General features: G+C 36.7%; 1 protein-coding gene across 4 annotated transcripts in view; it reads left to right on the top strand.

Moving 5' to 3' along the window:
* Window positions 1-24,865, top strand: part of CHMP3 (charged multivesicular body protein 3) — a 60,029-nt gene that overhangs the window by 22,780 nt on the left and 12,384 nt on the right. Inside the window, exons 1-3 of one of the 4 annotated variants that reach the window (XM_025405800.1) lie at window positions 384-437; window positions 927-987; window positions 12,948-13,127. In XM_025405800.1, the coding sequence (XP_025261585.1) occupies window positions 411-437; window positions 927-987; window positions 12,948-13,127 (268 nt within the window). In that variant the 5' untranslated portion in view covers window positions 384-410. Of the gene's footprint in view, window positions 1-383; window positions 438-926; window positions 988-12,947; window positions 13,128-24,865 lie in introns of those variants that run through there. The other 3 variants (XM_025405799.1, XM_025405801.1, XM_025405803.1) reach the window with 3 other exon arrangements.

Genomic DNA, 24,865 nt, shown 5'->3' with positions numbered 1-24,865 from the left:
ACTTTTAAAAAATGCCATTTAGTCTGTATGTCCATGGATGACTGCTACATGAATGAATGCTACAAGGGTTCAGCATAAATTCTGTTCCTGTTTTATGATTTATTAGACTCAAGTGCTGAGAAACCTTGTTGATGTAATAAAAGGGTAATGGAAGGAGTTTAGTTATAGCAGTGTCACTCATTTTTTTGAACTTCTGAGTCATGTTACTAAAAAGCACATAGTAATTTAGCATAAAATTGACTTTTAATGATTGACTCACACAACTCAGGTTTTCCTACAGGGTTTTTGAAACGTGAAGAATTGGAAAACAGTTCACTTGCATAACAATTTGGTAATCATTAGAGTAATTTACTACTTCCTCAACACCTCCATCAGCATTTCCAGTCCACCCTCTGTTTAGTGCTTCAGAAATGTTTGCCTGTCAGGGAACTACCATGGTAATAAGAGACATAGGTTAGGGGAATGCTTTTCTTTTGTAAAATGGAAAAGCATTATTGTTAAAGGGAAAAAGGGAAAGATGAGTTCTCATCACACAGGCAGAATAGTTTTTGAAATGATTACCTGTGAAAGATGAAAATTTTCTGATGCTCTTAAAGCTAACTGTGCACTTGGACCTCTTCAAATCTTTGTGTACCTAGAGAGTACCATACTCTTTCTGAGGTTTTATATAAAGTGCTGCTTACAGCCTGCCCTCAGCTACAAATCTTTGAATAAGGTGAAACTCCTGTGCACTGTGAATAAAAAGAGGTGAAATTTTAAAAAAAGTAAAATTTGACCCTAAAGCTCTGTCTTTGAAAATGGCTTTTTTTTTTTTTTTTTTAAATTTTGTATCTGGAATAAATGTAGAGTTAATACAAAATTGTCAAATTAGATTGAGTTAGGAGTTTCAGCTTTTCTTCTCATTCCTTTTCTAAAAATTTTCCCAGGTCAATGAGTGGTCATTGAAGATAAGAAAGGAAATGAGAGTTGTGGACAGGCAAATAAGGGGTAAGTTATCATTTTATGTCTTCTATTTTTCACCTTCTTGGTATATTTTGCTTCAGTTCATAAAAATAAACTGCATTTATATATCATAAGACATAGTTTATTCCTATATCAGTTACTTATAGCTGTCTGACTTATTTTGCTTTTTAATTCTGTAATCAGTATTTTTAAAAAAGATCATGAGTTAGAAGAAACTTTATATTTTGGAAGAGCAAAAGAAACCTCTTGCTACTTATAAAGAATTGTCTTTTATGGAATTCAAATTAAATAAATTATACATAAGTAAGGGATACAGTTCCATTGTGACTGCTCTGTTTATCTTATCATGACTGTAAATTGAGGACAGTATGTTTATAAATAAAGTTGATTTTTTTTTGTTTAGTACCATTTAAGGTGATTTACAAAGGGATGGTAATATTTAAACTTTTAAGGTTTTTAACACTCTCATGATTGGAGAAGAGTTAATATCATAAAGGTATCCCAGTATCACTTTCTTTAAAAAGAATTGGAGAGGGAAATTCCATTCCCAGCCATGAAGGAGTAATTGCTTTTCAACTTGCATTCTCATTGTAAATAAAAATTTGGACAAAGCAAGAGAGAAAAAAAAACTGGACAAAAATCTGTGAAACAGCTGTTTTCAAACATTGGACAGCTGGCACTACAGGGTTGTGATCACTGAGAGAATAGAAACAAAGACAGAGAGCCTTAATATGACCCTGTCATTCTGCTTGGAGATACTTTCTGGATTATAGCCCATGGAAAGACATTCCAAGCAGAGCATAGTGGTTTCACTGGGTTGAGAATAGAGATAAGGGTTCAGAGAGTGGCTGGAATTTGTGGGGCAGAGTATCAGAGAGAAGGGAAATACTCAGAGAAAGAACTTCAAATGTCTCCATAGGATCCATTGGAGTCTTTGAATACTAAGCTGTGCATGCTTAGAGTGAAATTCTGAGAGGCTGGGCAAATAACAATTACTAGGAACAGAATAACTACCAGGAAGCTGTAAGGTGAATAATTCCTAGAGCTAATAAAGGATTGAGAAGTGGTTGAGTTCTGATCAGACACAGAAAAGAGACTTTGTTGAACCTCTGGGATGTTCAGTAGAGACCTCAGAAGAGTCACACCTTAATAATAAGGATCAGGTAGGTAGTCCTAGAAAAAAGGCTACTACAAGCCCATACCAACTAACCAACAAGACTTAAAAGACTTGAAGGCTGATTTGCAGGTAATTTGACTGCCTGCCAAAGTAAAGATTAACACTCTTTAAGGGAAGACTACAAAATTCAGACACCCAACAATGAAACATACACAGTGGCCAGCTTCCAATGAGATACTATTATGAAGAAGCAGGAAAATGCGACCCCAAATCAGGAGAAAAGCCAGGTAATAGAAATAGATTAAAAAAAAAAAAAAAAAATTCCAAAACCCCCACGAAAAAAACAGATGATTGAATTCACAGTCAAGGATTTTTAAGCAGCTATTATAAATATGTTGAGATTAAAGGATAATGTATACATAATGAGGAGATAAATACAAAATACAGAAAATAACAAAATGGAATTTCTAGAGGTGAAAGATCTGAAATGAAGTGAAATTAAATGAAGACTCACTAAATGGGTTTAACAGCAGAATAGACACTACAGAAAATGAGATAAGTGAAATTGAAGATATACAAAATCTAAAATGTTCAAATGAGCATTTCCTTTGAGTGTCCTATCAGCAGCCCAAATATTTCAGATTTTGGATTTTGGATTTTCTGATTAGGGATATACAACTGGTATGATGCAAACCTTCCGAAATCTAAAGCCTGAAAGACATTTGGTTTCCAAGCATTTTGGATAAGGGATATTCAACCTGTAATACAAATTATCCAAACTGTAGTACAGACAGAAAAAAGAAAAAAAAACAACACAGAGCTTTTAATATCAAGTGAGCTAATGTGTGTAATTTGAGTCTCAGGAGGAGAGGGGTCAGGAAGAGATCATATGAAATAGTAACTGAATGTTTTTCAAACATGATGAAAGCTGTTAAGCTTGCAGATCCAAGGAACTCATCTCCAAATCGAATAAACACAAAACCATACAAAGGCAAAGCATAATCAAATTACTGAAAACCAAAAAGATAACCCCCCAAAAAAGACAAATTTAGGTCCAATAAACAGTGATAAGAATGATTTTTAAATTCTTATCAGAAACAATGCACACTAGAATATCTTTCATATGGTGAGAAAAACCCCACAAAACAACCCCATGTTATCCTAGACTTAAGTCCAATGAAAATAACATTCGTAGGTAAAGGTGAAATAAAGATAATTTCAAACAAAAGCCAGAAAGAATTTGTTGCCAATAAAATAAATGTTAAAAGAGGTTGTAGGCTGAAGAAAAATCATACCAGATACAAACTTGGATTTATATGAAGGAATAAAGTATGCTGGAAATGGTAAATATATAAGTAAATATAAATTATTTTTTCCTCTTAAGAATGTGTTTAACTTACTGACTCTTGAAAGTAAAAATAATAATGTATTGTGGGGCTTGTAACATGTAGAGGTAAAATGTATGACAATTATAATAATTGATTTGTGTCAAAAATAAATGTTAGAAACCTCATAAGTTTCATTAGTGTCTCACAGCCTTGCATATTCCTTTTTTGTGCTATGCTCACTGTATTTCTTCTCACATCCATAGCTCATTTTGCCTTTTAAATGACGATCTTCAAGCCCAGTATCTTTCATGTATGTTTCCTATTATTTGTCATTAATAGTAATTTATTAATTTACTAACTCTAACATGATATCAGAAAAAGATCATGGATTTTGGAGTCTTAACATTACCAGGTTTAAACTCTGATATCACCTGTCCTTATATAAACTTCTTTGAATCTCATAGAATTGTTGTGACAGTTAAATCTGTGAATATATGTAAAATGTTTAGGGCAGTACCTGGCATACAGTAGAGACTTCACTACTTGATGGTGATACCAAAAAGGGGGATGGGGCACTTTGATAAAGTGTGACTATGAAGTAATGTGATTGCTTTAAATGTTACTTGTGAAAGCATATGAAGGTTTATCGTAGCAGTTGGTTTTTCATTTGGTTTCATACTAGCAGTCAAGGTGAATGGATTTAAAAAGAAATACTAGTATAAAAATGAGCAACTGCAAAACAAATTTATGTTCTCAGAAGTCAAGCTATTGGCTATGCTTATTGGGGGGAAATGGTGGATGGAAGGTGACATAAGGGGGCCTTGTGGCATGTTGGTGATACTCTGTTTCTTGATCTAGGTCCTGGTTACATGAGCATGTTTAATTTGTGAAAATGTATATAGCTGTACAGTTATGGTTACTTTTCTGTATATATGTTATACTTAAATAACAAGTTAAGTAACTTAAAGCAAAATGTAACTATAGGGTGTTCTCAGCTTCTCATGGAAGATTTATGGTAGTCCACATGTTTAGCTTTCAGTCAAATGTAACACATTTTGAACACTCATTATAGGCAATAATTGGAATGAATTTAGGTAATTCATTTCATCTTCTCCTCAAATGAAAATAGTCAGCTTGGGTGAGTACTCATGACTATAAAGGTGAAATATACACATGTGAAAATTCAGAAAAGTAGAAAGAAGAAAGTTAAAATCGCCCTGAAGTTTGACCACTTAGAGATAACCACCACAAATACTTTTTATGATCATCCTTTTCCAGATATATTTCTCTCTGTTTTTGTATTTATACCCAAATGTTTATTTATAAGTGAGTCATACTAGTCTTGCTGCTGATTTTTATTTATTTTTATTGTAAAATTTACATAAAATAAAGCTGACCATTTTAACCATTTTTAAGTGTACAGTTCAGTGGCAGTAAGTGCATTCATAATGTTGTGCAACCATCACCACTATCCATCTCCAGATCCTTTTCCTCATCCATACTGAAACTCTGTACCTATTAAACAATAACTTCCTATTTCTCCCTACCCCCAGCCCCTAGTAACCACTCTTCTACTTTCTGTATCTAAGTATTTGACTATTCTAAGTACCTCATATAGGTAGAATCAAATAATATTTGTCTTTGTGTCTGGCTTATTTCACTTACTGTAATGTTTTTAAGGATCATCCATGTTGTAGCAGGTATCAGAATTTCATTCCTTTTTAAGGCTAATATTCTGTTGCCTGTATATACCATATTTTCTTTATACACTCATCTGCTGATGGACATTTAGATTGTTTCTACCTTTTGGCTATTGTGAATAATGCTGCTATGAAGATGGATGTACAGATATCTGCTTTGCTTCCAATTCTTTTCAGTACTTTTGCATACATAAACGAAATCATTATTGGATCAAATAATAATAGTATTTTTAATTTTAGGGGGAACCATTTACTGTTTTCCATGGCAGCTGTGCCATTTTACATTTCTGTCATCGAGAGCTAGGCTACTCAAAAGTAGCTGTATATATGAGGGAATATAGAAGTCACTGTGCATGCCCAGGGAATGGTACAGGCTCATAAAATAGCTCAGAAGACCTTGAGTTTATACCTTGTGCTGATCTTTACCACAGAAACCCTATGCCAATTTTAAAAAACAAAAAAGAAAACAAAACCAAACCTGATGAGCCCTGGGGAAGAGGCAGCATCTGATCTCCAGAGTTATCACATTAGAAGATTCAAACATTCAGTAAAATCATAAGGCATACAAAGAAACAGGAAAATATGGCCTCCTCAAAGCAGGGAAAAGTAAGTCACTAGAAACTGTTGCTGAGAAAGACTAGATGGTAGATTTGCTAAACAAAGACTTAAAGCAAGTATGTTACAGATGTGCAAAGATCTAAAGGAAGAGGTGGATTAAGTTAAAAAAAAAAACAGTGGGAACAAAATGGAAATATCAATGGAAAGATAGAAAACAAGAAAAGAAACCCCAAAATTCTGGAGCTGAAAAGTGTAATAACTGAAGTGAAAACCTTACTTGAATGATTCAAAAGCATATGTGAGCAGGTAAAATAAAGAATCAGCAGACTTCAAAATAAAACAATTGAAATTATGAAGTCTGAGGAACAGAAGAAAAAAATGAGACTGGCTGCAATGGCTAACGCCTATAATCCCAGCGCTTTGGGAGGCTGAGGCAGGTGTGTTGCTTGAGGCCGGGAGTTTGAGACGAGCCTGGGCAACACAGCAAAACCTCATCTCTGCAAAAAATAAAAACAAAAATTAGCCAGGTGTGGTGATATATGCCTGTAGTCCTGCCTACCCAGGAGGTTGAGGCAGGATCACTTGAGTCCAGGAGCTTGAGGCTGCAGTAAGCCGTGATCATGCCACTGCACTCCAGCCTGGGCAACAGAGCAAGACCCTGTCTATAAAAAAAAAAAAAAAGAAAAAATAAATGGACGGAGCCTAAGAAACCTGTCAGACATTATCAAGTAGACCAACATGCAATGTGGAAATTTTAGGAGAAAAGAGGGAGAAAGGTGCAGAAAGAGTATTTGAAGAAATGGCTGAAAACTTCCTAGATTTGATGAAAGATATGAATATAAACCTCCAAGAAGTTCAGTGAACTCCAGGTAGGATAAACTCAAGTGAGATCTCGCCAAGAAAGACACATTATAATCAAACTGTAGAAAGCCATAGACAATGAGAAAATCTTAAAAGGAGCAAGAGAGAAACATCTTGTCACATACAAAGGATCCTCATAAGATTTTAGAAGATTTCTCATCCGAAACATTAGAGGCCAGAAAGCAGTGGGTTCAATCGCTTGAACCCGGGGGATGGAGGTTGCAGTGAGCTGAGATCATGATACCACTGCACTCTAGCCTGAGTGATAAAGTGAGACTCAAAAACAAAGAAGCTCATGCAAATTCACATTAGAGTATTATAAGTTTAGGATGTTAAGCGTAATCCCTGTGGTATCCACAAAGAAAATGGCTATACAAAAGGAAATAAGAAGGGAATTAAAATATTTCATTACAAACAAATCAAGTAAACACACAAGAAAACATTAATGCAGGAAATAAGAGACAAAATAGCTATGACATACAGAAAATAAATGACAGGTTGGCAGAAGAAAATTTGTCCTTATCAATAATTCCTTTTTTTTTTTTTTTTTTTTTTTTTGAGATAGGGTCTTGCTCTGTCACCCAGGCTGGAGTGCAGTGGCGTGACACGGCTCACAGCAGCTCGACCTCCTGGACTCTAGCAATCCTCCCATCTCAGCCTGCCAAGTACCTGGGACTATAGATGCATGCCACTGCACCAGCTAATTTTTGTATTTTTTGTAGAGACAGGGTTTCATCATGTTGCCTAGGCTAGTCTGGAACTCCTGGACTCAAGCAGTCCTCCTGCCTTGGCCTCCCAAAGTGCTAGGATTACAGGCATGAACCACTGTGCCCAGCCCACAGTAATTACTTTGAATGTAAATGGATTTAAAGTCCCAAATCAAATAACAGACATTGGCAGAATGGATTTTACAAAACATAATCTTATATTTAAAAACACATATGCTGTCTACAAGAGTAAGACTTTAGATCCAAAAATGCAAATAGATTGAAAGCAAAAGGATGGAAAAAGATATTTTATGGACATAGTAAATAAAAGACAGCAGGAATGTCTATGTTATTATCAGATAAAACAGACTTTAAATAAAGATTATATGAGACAAAGAAGGATATTATATATTAATAAAAGATTAAATACAGCAAGAAGATAAAACAAGTGTACATATTTTTGTATATAATAACAGACTGTCAAAACATATGCAGCAAAAGTGGACAGAATTAGAGAAATAGTTCTTCCGTAATAGTTAGACAATACCCCACTGTCAACAATGGGTCTATTAACTAGATAGGAATTAGGTAGGAAAACAGGGGTCCTGAAGAATTAAGGCAGAGCACAGTGGCTAACACCTGTAATCCTAGCACTTTGGGAGGCTGAGGCAGGTGGATCACCTGATATCAGGAGTTTGAGACCAGCCTGACCAACATGGCGAAACCCCGTCTCTACTAAAAATACAAAAATTAGCTGGGTGTCATGGTTTGTGCCTGTAATCCCAGGTACGGGAGGCTGAGATAGGTGAATCACTTGAACCTGGAAGGTGGAGGTTATGTTGAGCCGAGATTGTGCCACTACACTCTAGCCTGGGAGACAGAGCGAGACTCCATCTCAAAAAAAAAAAAAAAAAAAAAAAGAATGAAATAAAACAATTAGATCTAAAGATGTATACAGAATACTACCCAACAACAAAATACACATTCTTCTCACATATATGTGAGACATTCTTTAGGACAGACCATATGTTAGACTTAAATCAAGTCTCAGTCAAATTTAAAAGATATATAAGGTATCTTCTCTGACCACAACAGGATGAAATTAGAAATCAGTAACAGAAAGAATACTGGAAAATTCACAAATGTATGGAAATTAAGCAACACATTCTTAACCAATGGGTGAAAAAAGAAATCACAAAGGAAATTAGAAAGTACTTACAGACAAGTAAAAACCAAATCAGAACATACCAAAAGTTAGAAGGTGCCGCAAAAGCAACACTCAGAGGAAAATTAATAGCTATAAATGCTTACATTAAGAATGAATGCCAGGTGTGGTGGCTTAATCCCAACACTTTGGGAGGCCAAAGCGGGCAGATCACTTGAGCCCAGGAGTTTGAGGCTAGCTTGGGCAACATGGCGAAACCTGTCTCTATCAAAAATGCAAAAATTAGCTAGGTGCTGTAGTCTATGGGTAGTCACAGCTACTTGGGAGGCTGAGGTGGGAAGACTGCTTGAACCCAGAGGCAGAAGTTACAGTGAGTTGCGATGGTGACCCACCTTGCACTCTAGTCTGGGTGACGGGAGTGAAACCGTGTCTCAAAAAAAAAAAACCTCAGGTGAACAACCTAGCTTTCAACTTAAAGGCAATAGAACAAGAACAAACTCATCCCAAATCTAGCAGAATGAAGGAAATAATAAAGATAAAAGCAGAGACAAACAGAACAGAAAAAGAATAGAGCATTAACAAAGTCCATAGTTGGTTCTTGAAAAAGACAACGAAATGTATATGCCTTAACTAGATTGACTAAGGAAGAAGAGAAGGTTGAAAGTACTAAAATCAGAGTTGAAAGTGGAGACATTACTACTGATTCCACAGAAATAAAGATTATAAGAATACTATGGACAATTGTATGTTAATAAATTGTGTAACCTAGGTGTGATGGACAAATTACTAGAAACATAAAACTTACCAAGATTGGAACATGAAGAAATAGAAAATGTGAACAGACTTATACCTAGCAGGGAGAGTGAATCAGTGATCAAAAATATCTTGACAGAGAAAAGCTGTGGACCTGATGACTTCACTGGTAAATTCTATCAAACAGTTAAGAACTAACACCAATGCTTCTCAAACTTCAAGAAATTGAAGAAAAGAAAACGCTTCATAATTCATTCTGTGATGCCAGTATTGTCTTGATATAATATCAGACAAAGATGCTGCAAGAAAACTATAGACCAGTATCTCTTATGAACATTGATGCAAAAATCTTCAACAGAATACTAGCAAACCAAATCCAGCAACACATTAAACACATCACGGCCAAGTGCGATTTATCTTGGAATGCAAGAATGATTCAACATATAAAATTTCATCAGTGTAATATATCACATTAACAGAAGGGGAAAAGAAACTCACATTATCATCTCAATTGACACAGAAAAGGCATTTGGCCAAATTCAGCACCCTTTCATGCTAAAAACAACTAGGAATAGAAGGACCTGAACATAGTAAAAACCATGTATGAAAAGAACCACAGGGACTATCATAGTAAATGGTGAAAGACTAAAAGCTTTTCCTCTAAAATCAGGAACAAGGCAAGGAGACCCACTTTTGCCACTTCTCTTTAACATAATATTGAACTTCTAGCCAGAGGAATTGGACAAGAAAAAAATAGTTAAAAGTATCTAAATTGGAAAGGAAGAAGTAAAAATCTATTTGCAGCTGATACTATAAGTGTAATACCCTAAAAATTTTTCAGAAAAGACCTATTAGAACTAATAAATTCAATAAAGTAGCAAGATATAAAATCAGCACCAAAAACATCAATTGTATTTCTCTATATTAACAATGGACAATCTGAAAAGGAAATTAAGAAAACCCATTTTCAATAGCATCAAAAATAATCAAATACTTAGGAATTTACTTAACCAAGGAGGCAAAAGACTTGTATAATGAAAATGATGAAATATTACTGAAAGAAATTAGACATAAATAAATGGAAAGATATCTCATTTTCATGGATTGGGAGATTAAATATTGTTAAGATGTCAGTACTACCCAAAGCAATCTTATACATTCAAAGTGCTATCCTTATCGAAATCCCAATGATATTTTTTGTAGAAATAGAGATATCTGTCCTAAAATTCTTATAGAATCTTAAGAGACCCTAAATAATCAAAATAGTCTTAAAAAAAGAAAGTTTGACCACTCTCTTCCTGGCTTCAAAAGTTGCTACAAAGCTACAGAGATAAAAGCAATGTACTTAAACTAACATAAAGACAGACATATAAACCAATGGAATAAAATAGGTATCCAGAAAAACTGTGCCTGTTGTCAACTGATTTTTGACAAGGGTAGCAAGACCATTCAGTGGAGGAAAGGACAGTTTTCAACAAATGGTGCTGGGAAAACTGAATATCCATTTGCAAAAGAATTTAGTTGGACCTTTACCTAACAATGTATACAAAAATTAACCCAAAATGGATCAAAGACCTAAATGTAAGAGCTAAAACTATGAAACTCTTAGAAAAAAACATAGGGCAAAACTTCACAACATGAAGAACAAACTGCTGGGCATGGTGATGTGTGACTGTAGTCCCAGCTACTCGGGAGGCTGAGGCTGGAAGATAAGTTGAGGCCAGGAGTATGAGGCTGTAATGTGCTATACTAATGCCTGTGAATAGCCACTGCATTACACCCTAAGCCACATAGATCCATCTCCAAAAAATAGAGTAGACAAACTGGACTTCATGAAAATAAAAAATTTTCGTGCATCTTAAAAAGATTACCTGGCAGGGCACAGTGGTTCACGCCTATAATTCCAGCACTTTGAGAGGCTGTGGTGGGTCAATTGCTTGAGCCCAGGCGTTTGAGACCAGCCTGGGCAACGTGGCAAAACCCCATCTCTACAAAAAAAGAAAAAGAAAAATTGTGTATTAAAAAGATAAGAAAATGTTACCAACAGAGTTACTCATAGGCAACTCATAGAGTGGGAGAAAGCATTTGCAAATCATTTGTCTGACGAGAGATTGTATTCAGAATATATACACAACACCTAAAATGCCACAACAATAAAACGACTTGATTCAAAAAGAGGCAAAGGACTTCAATAGACTTTTGGAATTTCTCCAGATAAGCTGTACAGACTGTCAGTAAGCATATGAAAAGATGCTCAACATCACTAATCATTGGGGAAATGCAAATCAAAATGACCTCATACCCATTAGAATGACTACTATCAAAACAACAACAACAAAACCCCCAGAAAATAACAAGTGTTGGTGAATATGTAGTGAAATTGGAACCTTTGTATACCGTTAGTGAGAATGTAAAATGATGTCGCCATTGTGAAAACCGGTACAGCTGTTCCTCAAAAAATTAAAAATAGAATTACCATGTAACCTAACAGTTGTACTTTTAGGCATATGCACAAAAGAAAGCAGGGTCTCGAAGACATGTTTGTACATTCATGTTCTTCACAATAGCTAAAAATTGGAAGTAACCCAAGTATCCATTGACAGATGAATGGTTAAGTGTCGTATATACATACAATAGAATATTATTGAGCCTTAAAAAGGAAGTTCTGACATATGCTACAACATGGATGAACCTTGAAAATATTATGCTTAGTGAAATAAGCCAGTCAGAAAAAGAAAAATATTCCACTTAAAGGAAGTAACAAGGGTAGTAAAATTCGTAAAGACAGAAAATAGAATAATGGATGCCAGGAGTTAGGGGAAAGGGGAAATGGAGAGTTACTGTTCAGTGGGTGCAGAATTTTAGTTTTGGGAAAGTTGAAAAAAGTTCTGGGCCAGGCGCGGTGGCTCATGCCTGTAATTTCAGCACTTTGGGAGGCCAAGGCAGGTGGATCACCTGAGGTCAGCAGTTCGATACCAGCCTGGCCAACATGGTGAAACCCCATCTCTGCTAAAAATACAAAAATTAGCCGGGCATCATGGTGGGTGCCTATAATCCCAGCTACTTGGGGAGGCTGAGGCAGAATCACTTGAAACCCAGGGGGTGGAAGTTGCAGTGAGCTGAGACCGCACCATTGCACTCTAGCATGGGCAACAAGAGTGAAACTCCGTCTCAAAAAAAAAAAAAAAAAAAAAAGAGAGTTCTGGGTGGAGGTGATGGTTGCACAACAATGTTAATGTTACTTTATTCCACTGATTGTACACTTAAAAATGGTTAAGATGGTATATTTTATGTATTTGCCACAGTTTTAAAAATTGGAGAAAACACTACTGATCATAAAGCATATAATAAAGACATATGTTACCTTTAGCTGATGCTGGTATGAGACTTATAATATGTTCAGGCTTTCCTTAAGTTGCAGGTTTCTAGAAATGATTAGTGACTGTATAGAAACTGTACTCTTATGATTGTGGGAATACTACTTATTGATTATTGGAGCAAGCTCTGGAATGCATTTACAGTAATTTTGTTTTTTAAGTTCTTAGGGCCAGTACCAACAAATGTAAGAAGGGTGTTTCGAAATTTTGTCAAGTGTAATAATATCGTACTTTTCTTTTAAACTACTTTGATGTTGTTTCTGGAAATGATGAATATTCACTACGTTATTTTGATTTTATGTTTATCCTTCTACATGTTTTTCTACTTAATAGACACATTTAGATCACAATAAGAATGTATTTGAGTGCCAATAAACCTGACTTACCCTTGATTTTTGATGTTCTGTTCTAAATTTAGATATCCAAAGAGAAGAAGAAAAAGTGAAACGATCTGTGAAAGATGCTGCCAAGAAGGGCCAGAAGGATGTCTGTGTAGTTCTGGCCAAGGAGATGATCAGGTCAAGGAAGGCCGTGAGCAAGCTGTATGCCTCCAAAGCGCACATGAACTCAGTGCTCATGGGGATGAAGAACCAGCTGGGTAAGGCTGCACTTAACCTTACAGTCAGCTTGTAATGCCAGTGTTGCTGTTATTATCAACATGGGTTCCTTGAATAGGAAAAACTCTACTCCGGTTTTTATTCTTTGTATTTTCTTAGTGTTGAGTGTTGTACAAATGCAAAATATAATAATGTTTTCTTTTGTTAGTATTTTCTAAATAATAATGAAATCTACATATATATCTGCTTTGTTTAGAAGTTAGAATGTATTGAACAGTGTTATCAAGTGACCTGAGAATTCAGTTGTAGAAGTAAGGGGCCAGCTTAGATGTTTGGAGGGAGACTGAAGAAAAGAGCTTTCTACCTTTGTCCTAGTCCCAGAGCAGCCCCAGGCAAAATGTTACAACAGGCTGTGGGGCTTTGGCTCATCTCCTTTTCTCCTTCATCTCTGTCTACCTAATGCTTCCTCACATCTTAGGAATCTGTAGACCACGTTATGGGTATTCAGCATACATGTGAACTGTTCATTTTCTATGACTTTTAGGAACTCATGATATTTAAAATAGGAATAAACATTGTTTCCTTTCAGTATCCAGTACAGTACTGTTTGTAGTCATTCATCTAGTTGGTTTCTTTTCTTAATTTCCATTAAATTATGAAGTAGTTCTAACTCAGAACTATAATTCTTTAGTAATGGCAGCAAATGACTGTCAGATATTTAGATTGAATACAGACTCAGAAATCATGGAGAGCCACGCATGGTGGCATGCAGTTGTAGTCCCAGCTGCTAAGGAGGCTGAGCAAGGAGAATTAAGTGCTTGAGCCCAGGGGTTTGAGGCCACAGTGAGCTATGATTGCACCTGTGAATAACCATTGTGCTTGAGCCTGGACAATATATATAGCAAGACTGTGTCTGTAAAAAAGAAAGAAATTATGGAGAAATTTTTCACTAAAGAATATTTTCAACTCTGTCAGATACTTCATTGATCACACTCAAAAGAAGTTAGAAGATGAAGTGATTTAATTTATAGAATGGTGCCAAATGAGTTTTTAATGCATTATTTGGTTGTATTTCGTTCTGAAGGCATTTTCTTCACATTCAATTTTAACATTCAAATGTGGTTTTAAAATATGCCTAACCATTAATGTATCATTAGTTTCTTTCTCCAGATACTGAAGAGAATAATCGTGGGCTGAGAAAGAGTAAAAAAAATGACAAAATGTTTGTACCACATCATCTTTTAAAAAATCTATCAAGATTATCTTTTATTTATTTACTTTTTGTTTTTTGAGGTGGAGTCTGTCACCCAGGCTGGAGTGCAGTGGTGCGATCTTGGTAACTGCGACCTCCACCTCCCAGGTTCAAGCGATTCTCCCGCCTCACCCTCCCGAGTAGCTGGGATTACAGGTGCCCACCACTACGCACCCCTAATTTTTGTATTTTTAGTAGAGATAGGGTTTCGCCATGTTACCCAGGCTGGTCTCAAACTCCTGACCTCAGGTGATCTGCCTTCCTCGGCCCTGCAAAGTGCTGGGATTACAGGCATGAGTCACCACTTCTGGCCTATCTTCACTTTTAAATACCATGTTATTTCAGCCCTAAAGTGATGATTTTAGGCTCTTGAAATACTGGATATATCACCTAGATATGCCTTTTGACCAAACTGAGTATCAGTGCCGTAAAGAAATAGTCTAATCTTGTCATGTTTGAAAGCTCAAGTATTCTTGTCTTTTATAGCCAGCTTGAAAGTTTCAGATTTATTCTCAATTTTTCCTGCAACATGCTCAAAAGACACATGTTCAGTTGACCATGATAAGCTTGTTTAAAAATTTTTCACTCTTTCCTTATTGCTTATTTTGCCTTTTTTCCTCTGTGAATAAAGCAAGTATATGCACAGCCTCTTTTTTCCAATTGTGGAGATGAAAGCAGAGGATAATATAATAAATCTTTATGTACCTATCATGCAGAACTAATAAAATCTATCTTTTATTTATTTATTTTTTTGGTAGAGACAGGGTTTCGCCATGTTGCCCAGGCTGGTCTTGAACTCCTGAGCTCAAGCGATCCACCCACCTCAGTCTTCCAAAGTGCTGGGCTTATAGGTGTGAGCCGCTGCACCTGGTCCAGAACTAATAAAATCTAACGTTTTGTTGTATTTGCCTGCGTCTATATTATAAAAGAAATAAAGCATTATTACAAAAGTTGAAGTTCCTTTACTACCCCTTTCCAGTTTCATTCTCTTCTCTCCCATCCTCTCCAGAGAAAACCACTATTGTGAATCTTAAAATTTATATGAATAGTATCATACTATAGATACCATTCTGCGTCTTTTTTCTCCATTTATCATTGTTTTTGAAATACGTTCATATGGATAAATGTAGGTGGGGTACAATGGCTCACACCTGTAATGCCAGCCCTTTGGGAGACTGTGGCAGGAGGATCACTTGAGCCAGGAGTTCGAAACCAGCCTGGGAAACATAATGAAACCCTGTCTGTATAAAACAAGACAAAAAAAACCAACAGCAACCACAATAAAATGATCTATGTATATATATAGAGAGAGGGAGAGGATGCTGTAGTCCATTGATTTGAACTACTAGATGAAATTACATTGGTGTATCACATTTTATTTTTCTGTTCCCCTTTTGATGGATATTAAGGTTATTTTCAGGTTTTGCTATGTGTAAAAGTTTAGGACAGTTGTATACTCAGAAGTAGAATTGCTAAGTAAATAGCTGGGTTTAAATTTTGCTAGAATTACAAAATTGCTCTCCAAAGAAGCTTTACTAATTTATATTTCCAGCAGCAGTTCATGAGTTCTTTTTTTCCATACCTTTTTAATTGGTATTGTCATACTTTTTTATTTTTGAGAAATGTTATCTTGTGTTAATAGTTCTCTCAGAGCTACTAAACTTGATCATTCTCTTTTCTTTGCCCTTTCTTCCTGTATCCTGATTCCAAAATACCTTTTCAACTAGTTATAGTAAGTAATCATTAGTCTGCATAGAAAAAACTCTTTTATCATACACTTTAAGCGGTATACATAACAAAAGCTCCCCTGTGCACTGCACATAAGAGCCTATTGTTTAAGTATACACCCATAACCATATGTTAAGTTGTTTGTTTCATATATACTGTAGCTTTACCAGAATTGAAAAGTGAAGTATTTGCTCTTTGGCTTCTGAATGTTAAGGTGCTAGGGTTCTATTCTAGATCCTCTGCTCCTTTCCATCTTTACTCCCACTGGTTGATCTTATCTAACCCCATGCCTTTAAATGCCATTGATTTTTAAATTTTTATCTTCAGGGCTGACTTTATCTCTAAGTGCGTAATTGGCATCTCCACTCAGATGTCTTAAGGGGTATCTCAAAATTGATATGCCTATAAAAAAAAATCTTGATTTTCCTTCTCCCACCACTTTCTCTTCTTCCAGTCTTTCTACTATGAGAATTTTTTTTTAATTTTAATTTTTGGCATCATTAAAAAATTAAACATATGTATACTCTGGGTTACATTATAATTGATGAGTTTAATGAGACTTCAATCCCCCATTTGCATTTTTGTTTTTGAGGTTTGGTGTCAAATTTCACTGTGGCAATCCAGTGTGAAAAGAGGATAACTCAATTTACTGTGTAAATGTCCTTACCAAAGGAATCCCATCTGATGCAAGGATTTTAAGTAGCCTTTTTTTATTTTATTTTTTGAGACGAGGTCTCGCACTGTCGCCCAGGCTGGAGTGCAGTGGTGCCATCTCGGCTCACTGCAACCTCAGTAGTCTTAATGGAGAAAAGTGGGAAAGGAGTCACTGGACAGATAGATGAGAACAGTATATATATATGCATAGTTCTCAAGTATTTTATCTGTAGCATAACCCACATTATAAGTGGTGTTTTAGTTCAGCAAAGTATCACATGAAATTTATGTTGTTAATGTGAATTTTATTGATTTTGAAGTTTTTTTATATTTAAGTTTGTTTTTGAAATAGTTTTATAATTGTACAATTATAGGCATTGGGCATTTGTACCCAATTAGTAAAATACACATAAGTAAAGCCAACAACAGAAAGTTGTTTGTAACAGGGGAACTGTTAACATTTTATTTTTCTTCAGTGAAGGATTGAATCAGTAAATTATGATTTATTCAGGTTTCAGCATAGTAGTCAGCTATAGAAAGATGTTAATGATGCATCATTTAATAAGAAATCAAGTTGCAGAACAGTATATATAGCATGATAGCGCTCTGTAAATAAGTAAATAGAGGATGCGTTTGTGTAGGTGTGTAAATAAATGATAAGTGGATAAACAGAGGTCTGAAAAAGGTTTACTTCTCAGGAGAGAAGTTGGATTGTTTGAATTGTCCTTATTGTTTTCTCTTTAACTTCTTATTATGGAAATTTTAAGCATATGCAAAAGCAGAGTGAATACCCAAATGAATCTCTATGTACCTATCACCCAGCTTAAACAATTGTCAACTCTTGGCTGATTTTACTTAATCTATATTCATCTCACCTAGTCCCTGTGTTTTCCCCTGGGAATCCATATACATTTATCCCTCGGTGTCCACAGGGGGATTGGTTCCAGGATCCCCACAGATACCAACATTTGTGGATGCTCAAGTCCCTTATATAAAATGAAGTAGTATTTGCATATAACCTATGCATATCCTCCTGTATACGTTTAACCTCTAGATTAATTATGTAATACCTAATACAATGCAAATGCTATGTAAATAATTGTTATACTATATTGTTTAGGGAATAATGACAAAAAGCTTATCCGTGTTTGGTACAGACACAGCCTTTCATTTTCATTGTTGTTGAATATTTTTGATATTGAATATTTTGTTGTCTTTGGTTGGTTGAATTTACAAACACTGAACCCACAGATATGGAGGACGAACTGTAATTTCATCTATAAGTATTTCCATATGGATTTCTAAAAGAAAAGCATTGTATCCTTCTATTCCTTGGCGCATCTTTTCAGTCCTGGGGACTTGTATCCTACAGTGCTTGGATGTGTGCATGTACATTGCCTTTGCACTGTATTTTCTGTTTCTTTCTGAAAGCAACAGTCTTAGTTATTGGATTTCTCAGACTGGTCCTTTAATTTTCTTATCTTTTCCATGTTCCATTTTGAGGATAATAATAGTTAGTGCCTTCCTCATAAGCAGGTTGTGAGGCTCACTTCATTGTCTGGCATAGTAATTGCTGTATAGATAGGTTCTAAATATTCTCATCATTATCATGATCAATTTTGTCTGTATAATACTTTTTGCAAAATTTCCTCAACTTTATTTTCCATTTTTTCTCATGAATTCTTTATTTTGGCTATCTTAACTTTAATTTTCAAGAAAGAGTTCTCAGTTTCTTATTTTAAAAGAAATCATTCTGTTCTTCCTCGTTGGTGCAGTATTTTCTTTTGTTAATGATAGTTGTCCTTTTGAAATTTTCTTACGTTCTGTATACTGTTTCTCAGAACTTCTCCCAGTCGTCCTCTTCTTTCCTATTCCACTTACCTTTTTAAAGAAAGAGGTGGGTGGGAGGGAGGGAGGCAGAGGAGAGAGTGGAAGGGAGGAGGGTAGGGGAAGCTAGATTTAAATATAGGCTTTCTGAGTACCTGCCCTCCCTAGTCTTTTCAGGCATATAGACTGAGCTACAAAAACCAAAATGTTAATTCATTTAATAAATATCTCTTTTAGCCCTATTATGTGCTAGGCATACTGCTGGGCACTGGGGTTAAAATCGTGAATATTACAGGCACAATCACTGCCCTCTAGGTATGGGGTAAATTGCAGATAATTGAAGAAATATAATAAAAATTAAAAATAATAAATAATCAAATGGATATTTATAATTGCAAACTGTGATATGCACTAGCAGAATGTAAAAGAGAAATGTAGAATCAGGGATGGCTCCTTTCAGGCGCTGATGAATCCTGAAGGAAGATGAACTATTAAGTTTGTGGGGGCGTGGGAAGCGGTGTGCCAACTTGGATGGCTAGCATGTGTGAAGGCCCTGGGGCCAAAAAGAACTGAGCATTCCCGGCACAGAAGGAAGGTCTGGGAGGTTGGGTACTGAGCAAGTGGGAGGGATGGCTGGAGAGGATGAGCAAGGAGGTGAAGATGACAGTTTTTACAGCTGTTAGAAGAGCAAGGTTTCTCAAAGACAAATTCAAAATAAGACGTGCTGTAGCGATGCAGATAAAGTGCAATGCGAGTTAAGAGGAAAAGTATTTTGGGGAGAATCAGGGCAGCATCTGAGTATAGAGGGATTAGGTGTACTAAGGCACAATTGAAATATTTCAGGCTGTGTTCAGGAAACAGTTTGACAGGAATACATGAAGGGGAGCAGTGGGAGGTGAGGCTGGAAAGGTAAGTTGGAGTCAGAGTTCTGAGATATCAGGCTGAGGAACTTAAATTCTTTTGTAGACATTTGAAAGCTTTAGCACGTTATAAGCACAGAGCACAGGTGCAGGGAGGGACAGTCCATTGTGATTGGTGGCAGTGGGACCTGAGAAGTAAAGGAGTGGAGTAGGGGAATGGAATAGGTTAGTCTAGTGAGAATGGAGTAGAAGACACAAGAACAGGTGCAGAGTGAAGGTATAAACAAAGGCTGAGATGCTCTGAGCCTTTGAGCCTGGAAAGAGACTGCAGGGCCATTAACAGACACTGGAAATACAGGGAGAGGAACAGGTCTAAGAGAGGAGTCTTCACTGATCAGACTAGCCCCAGGAAATCAGTGGCTATTTGGTTCACCTGGCCTCTGCAGCGCCTAAGCTTTTGCTGGCAGGAAGGATTCCTAGACAGCATTGTTGCGTTGGTTAATAGTGGAATGTTGCTTGTTGGGAGATTAAATACAGCAGAGTAGGTACCAGGATAGAACTTGGGACAGGGCAGGAAGGAAAAGGCTACATTTTGGGAGTGGAAAAAGAGAAAACTAACCAAAGTTCCTGAGATGTCTTTGTTGTCTTTCCATGGCCCCATCCCATCCCTAGCCTGTTGCTGCTTTGAAAAGCCAAGATTTAACAAAGTCATTCCTCTTTCTTAAGATGTTCGCCTATTAAAATGCAGATGCCTCTGGGGAGGGGTGATCTGTTCAGCCTTGTCACGTATTAATACATTGTCATGATTAGGTGCTTTCCAGATAACAGCTTTCTGAAATCAGCTCCTTGTAGTGTAAGACAGATGATGAGTGTATTTTGATTGGAAGAGAGGGTTAAGGGAGAGGGTCAAAGGTGGGGCAGGAAATGGAATTACCATATGCTCCAGCAATTCCGCTTTTGGGATCTACCCGAAAGAATGGAAGGCAGGGACTCAAATAGGTATTTGGATGCCAATGTTCATAGCAGCAGCATTCACAATAGCCAAAAGGTAGAAGCAACCCAAGTGTCCATTGACAGATGAATGGGTAAACAAAATATGATGTATCTGTATAACAGAATATTATTCAGCCTTAAAAAGGGAGGAAATTCTGACTTATGCTACAACAACATGGATGAATCTTGAAGGCATTATGCTAAGTGAAATGAGCACTTCAAAAAAGGATGAATACTACACGATTCCACTTACATGATGTACCTTGAATTCTCAGATGTAGACGCAGAAAGTAGAGTGTTGGTTGCCAAGGGTAAGGGGAAATGGGGATTGAGTTGAGTGACGGTACAGGGGTTCAGTTTGGGAAGATGAGAAAAGTTCTGGAGATGGATGGCGGTGATGATTACACAAAAATGTGAATGAATGTACCTACTTCTACTTAACTATATACTTAAAAATAGATACATTACAAATTTTGTTATGTATAATTTTGGGTTAAAATAATTTATGTATATTTTACCATTAAAGCAGTGGGGCAGGTGTGAGTGCTGAGCTATGGTGGGATTCTGAGTGGCAGAGATGCATGAGAGCTCCAAACTCTTATATATTGATGACACTGTGTCTAGAGGGGGCAGGCCATGCAATAAAAGGGAGGCCCAGGTAGGGTAGTACATCCACCTAGCTACCTTTGTCCTTTTATTTTGTTTTCTTCTGTGCTTTGATTGGAGTACCTGAAAGTGAGTTTGCAAGTATGGATCTTTGGGGTCAAGCATAACGTTTGTGAAGTTTAAACCAATTTGTTGAATCAAAACACATTTTAAAATAATTTTCTAGTATTTTTAACTTAAGTGTTACAGATTTTGATATGATTTGGCTCTGTGTCCCCACCTAAATCTCATGTTGAATTGTGATCCTGAGTGTTGGAGGTGGTCCTGGTGGGAGGTGATTGGATCATGGGGGTGGTTTCTAATGGTTTAGCACCATCCCCCTAGTGGTGCCTCATGATAGAGTTCTCATGATCTGGTTGTTTGAAACTGTATAGCACCTCCCCTATCTGTCTCTCTCTCTCTGTCTCCTGCCTGCCATGTGAAGATGTGCCTGCTTCCCCTTTGCCTTGCACCACAGTTGTAAGTTTCCTGAGGCCTCCCCAGAAGCTGAAGCCTATACAGCCCACAGAACTGTGAGCTGATTAAACCTCTTTTCCTTATAAACGACCCAGTCTGAGGTGTGTCTTTATAGCAGTGTGCGAACATACTAATATAGACTTATTGTTTTTTAAAATGCTGTAGAAATATGTAAAATAAAAGTAATTGTTCACCAATTTCTTTGTCTTGGCCTCAGCCCCCTTACCCACTGGTAGCTACTATTTGAGTACTATACGAACTGTCCTGCAGTTTGTTTTTGTTAGTCTAACATTATGTCATTTTATACATACCACACACATTTATTACTCAGGTCTACAAATTTGAGTCCTTAAATAAACAAATTTTGCATTTAATATTAAATTGTGATCTAGCATATGCAAGATTAAAATTCAGTTTCTTTAAGGCTTGCTGAATAATAAGTAATCTTCTAAAATAAATACATATCCGTGTCATGTGTTGTTCATGATGGTGTTTATTCAAGGATTTTAAGTTTTCCCCTCCAAAACTTTTACAGATTTCAATTCTACAGTGCATGATTGTCTTTTTCAAATGAAATATTTGCCCCTACATAAGCAAAATACAACATTAAATGAAATTTTTAAAGGGAGTGAAAAAATCATCTACCTTCCTCACAAATTGATTGTTTCATATTTAATTTTAGTTGTTATTCATATGAATGTTTATTTTATACTCTGTAAATACCATATAAAAACACATCATTGGCGTTAAGTGAGAGTGACAGTAGGCAGTCATCCTTCTAGAATTTTAAAGTCCAATTCCTGTTAGCAAGCTGGATCCTCAGAAACCCTTCTCCATCCTCCTGTTTTACTTCCCACAGCAATGCCTTTGCTGAGTTGTTTTCATAGTATTCCTTTGCTTTTTGTTGTTGTTGTCGTTACCCAGGCTGGAGCACAATGGCGCAATCTGCTCACTGCAACCTCTGCCTCCCGGGTTCAAGCTACTCAGCCTCGCAAGTAGCTGGGATTACAGGCGCCCGCCACCATGCCCAGCTCATTTTTGTATATTTAGTAGCAACGGGGTTTCACCATGTTGACGAGGCTGGTCTTGAACTTCTGACCTCAGGTGATCCACCCGCCTCGGCCTCCCAAAGTGCTGGGATTACAGGCGTGAGCCACCCGCCCAGCCCTCCTTTGCGTTTTTGTGGTGGGTAAGAAAACAGCCACATGAAGATTATTTCTATAACTTCTATACAATTAGTGGTGCAGTCAATAAAGATTATATGCTTTAATATTACTTAATATTAAAAGCCATGGAAGAAATTTATCTTAGAAGCTAGCCTGAAAAAAAGTCTTTCCTAGTGAAACCGTGTTGCTTTTACCAGTGAGTGTCCTACAGCCCAAAACATGATTAACTTTTATGTTTTAGCTGTTGAGATGCTCACAGCTAAACTTAATCTCAGTTGCAGTAGCTTTTATTAGCCTAGGCCACTGATTCTCAACTGGGGCTTGGGAGACATCTGACAGTATTTGGGGCCATTTTCAGTTGTCACAACTGGGAGGAAAAAGGGTGCTGCTACTGGCATCTAGTGGGCAGAAACCAGGGTTGCTGCTGAACACCCTAGAATGCATAAAACCGCTGCCTCCAAAAAAGAATTGTCCAGCCCAAACTGTCAATAGTGTGGTTGTTGAGATACTCCAGCCCACATTTATGGAATCGACTCACACTTTTGAGCGTTTTAAATTTATTTTATTGTATCTGCCATATACATCTTTTTGATAAACTGCTTCAAGTTATTTTTTTCAAGTGGAGCGTGTAAGTCATAAATAAACGTGACTTTAAATTTTTAAAGTTTCTGAAATGTACATTGTTTCGATATTCTTTTGTGACATCCTTTTGGTTTTGGTTCACCATATTATAGAATGTTTGTACTATCTCCTTTTAATTTTTATCTTTCTGTTCATTATTATTATGTGTTAGGGATTTTTTTGGAAATCATGATGTACCCTTTAACTGTTTTTTTTTTTTTTTTCTTGTTACAAAGAAAAGGTGTCTTACTCTCAAGGGATTTTTACTTCTGAGGTTCAAATGTTTTTAATATCCCTTCTCTGAGCTTTCATTTATCATTATTGTGAAATGTCATAAGATTTCATATTTTCTTATAATCTGATTCATTGTGTTTGTAAATGCCGGTTTTAAGTTGGCTTTTAAAACCCACACTGTTGGTCTAGTGAGTCAATGTATTGCTCCCCTGGGCTCTTGCTACCAATGAGCTGCATGTTTTTGATGCTGTTTTTAACATTATTTTTACTTCATTTTATTTTTATTTTATTTTTGAGATAGGGTGTGTTGCCCAGTCTGGAGTGCAGTGGTGCGATCATGACTCACATAGCCTCAACCTCCGTAGCTCAGGTGATCCTCCCACCTCAGCCTCCTGGGTAGCTGGGACTACAAGCACGAGCCACCTTACCCAGCTAGTTTTTTGTAGAGAAAGGGTTTCACCGTATTGCCCAGGCTGGTCTCGGTCTCCTGTGCTCAAGTGATCCGCTTGCCTGGGCCTCTCAAAGTGCTGGGATTACAGGTGTGAGCCACTATGCCTGGCCCCATTTTTATTTGCTAATTTTAAAAAAATTTAACTAAAATTTAATTTTTAAAAAATTAAATTTTAAAATTTTAATAATTCCCATGAGAGCCTGTGATAGGTAGAAAGAGTTCTCTGTTTTTGTTGCTTTCATTATTGGTGTCCAGATTATTTTCAGAATATTTTCACTGGGTTCCACATCTACTGATTATGAAACTAATTTTTTTTTTTAATTTTCTTTGAGACGGAGTCTCGCTCTGTCTCCCAGGCTGGAGTGCAGTGGCACGATCTCGGCTCACTGCAAGCTCCGCCTCATGGGTTCACGCCATTCTCCTGCCTCAGCCTCCTGAGTAGCTGGGATTACAGGTGCCCGCCACCACGCCCAGCTAATTTTTTGTATTTTTAGTAGAGACGAGATTTCACCGTGTTAGCCAGGATGGTCTCGATCTCCTGACCTCGTGATCTGCCCGCCTTGGTCTCCCAAAGTGCTGGGATTATAGGCATGAACCACTGCGCCTGGCCATGAAACTAATTTTTTAGTTACTTTGCTTCCATCTTTAGTTGTTGATATTATAACATGGTCATATTTATAGCAGAAATTGTTTTTGTGTGTATAATATCCCTTTTTCATTTGTATCAGGTGTGGGGTTGTAATGTTACTTTATTTTTACATGCTTTAATGTTTTTTAAATTAAGGTTTGTGTTTTTAGAAACTAGTAGACTCACATACATGTGGTATACCTGTATTTGCAAGAAATAATACAGAGAGATTCTGTGTACCCT

Source organism: Theropithecus gelada, chromosome 13, assembly GCF_003255815.1.
Source record: "Theropithecus gelada isolate Dixy chromosome 13, Tgel_1.0, whole genome shotgun sequence".
Lineage (NCBI taxonomy): Eukaryota > Metazoa > Chordata > Mammalia > Primates > Cercopithecidae > Theropithecus > Theropithecus gelada.
The sequence above is the reverse complement of the archived record's forward strand: the minus strand, read 5'-3'. Positions and strand labels throughout refer to the sequence as shown.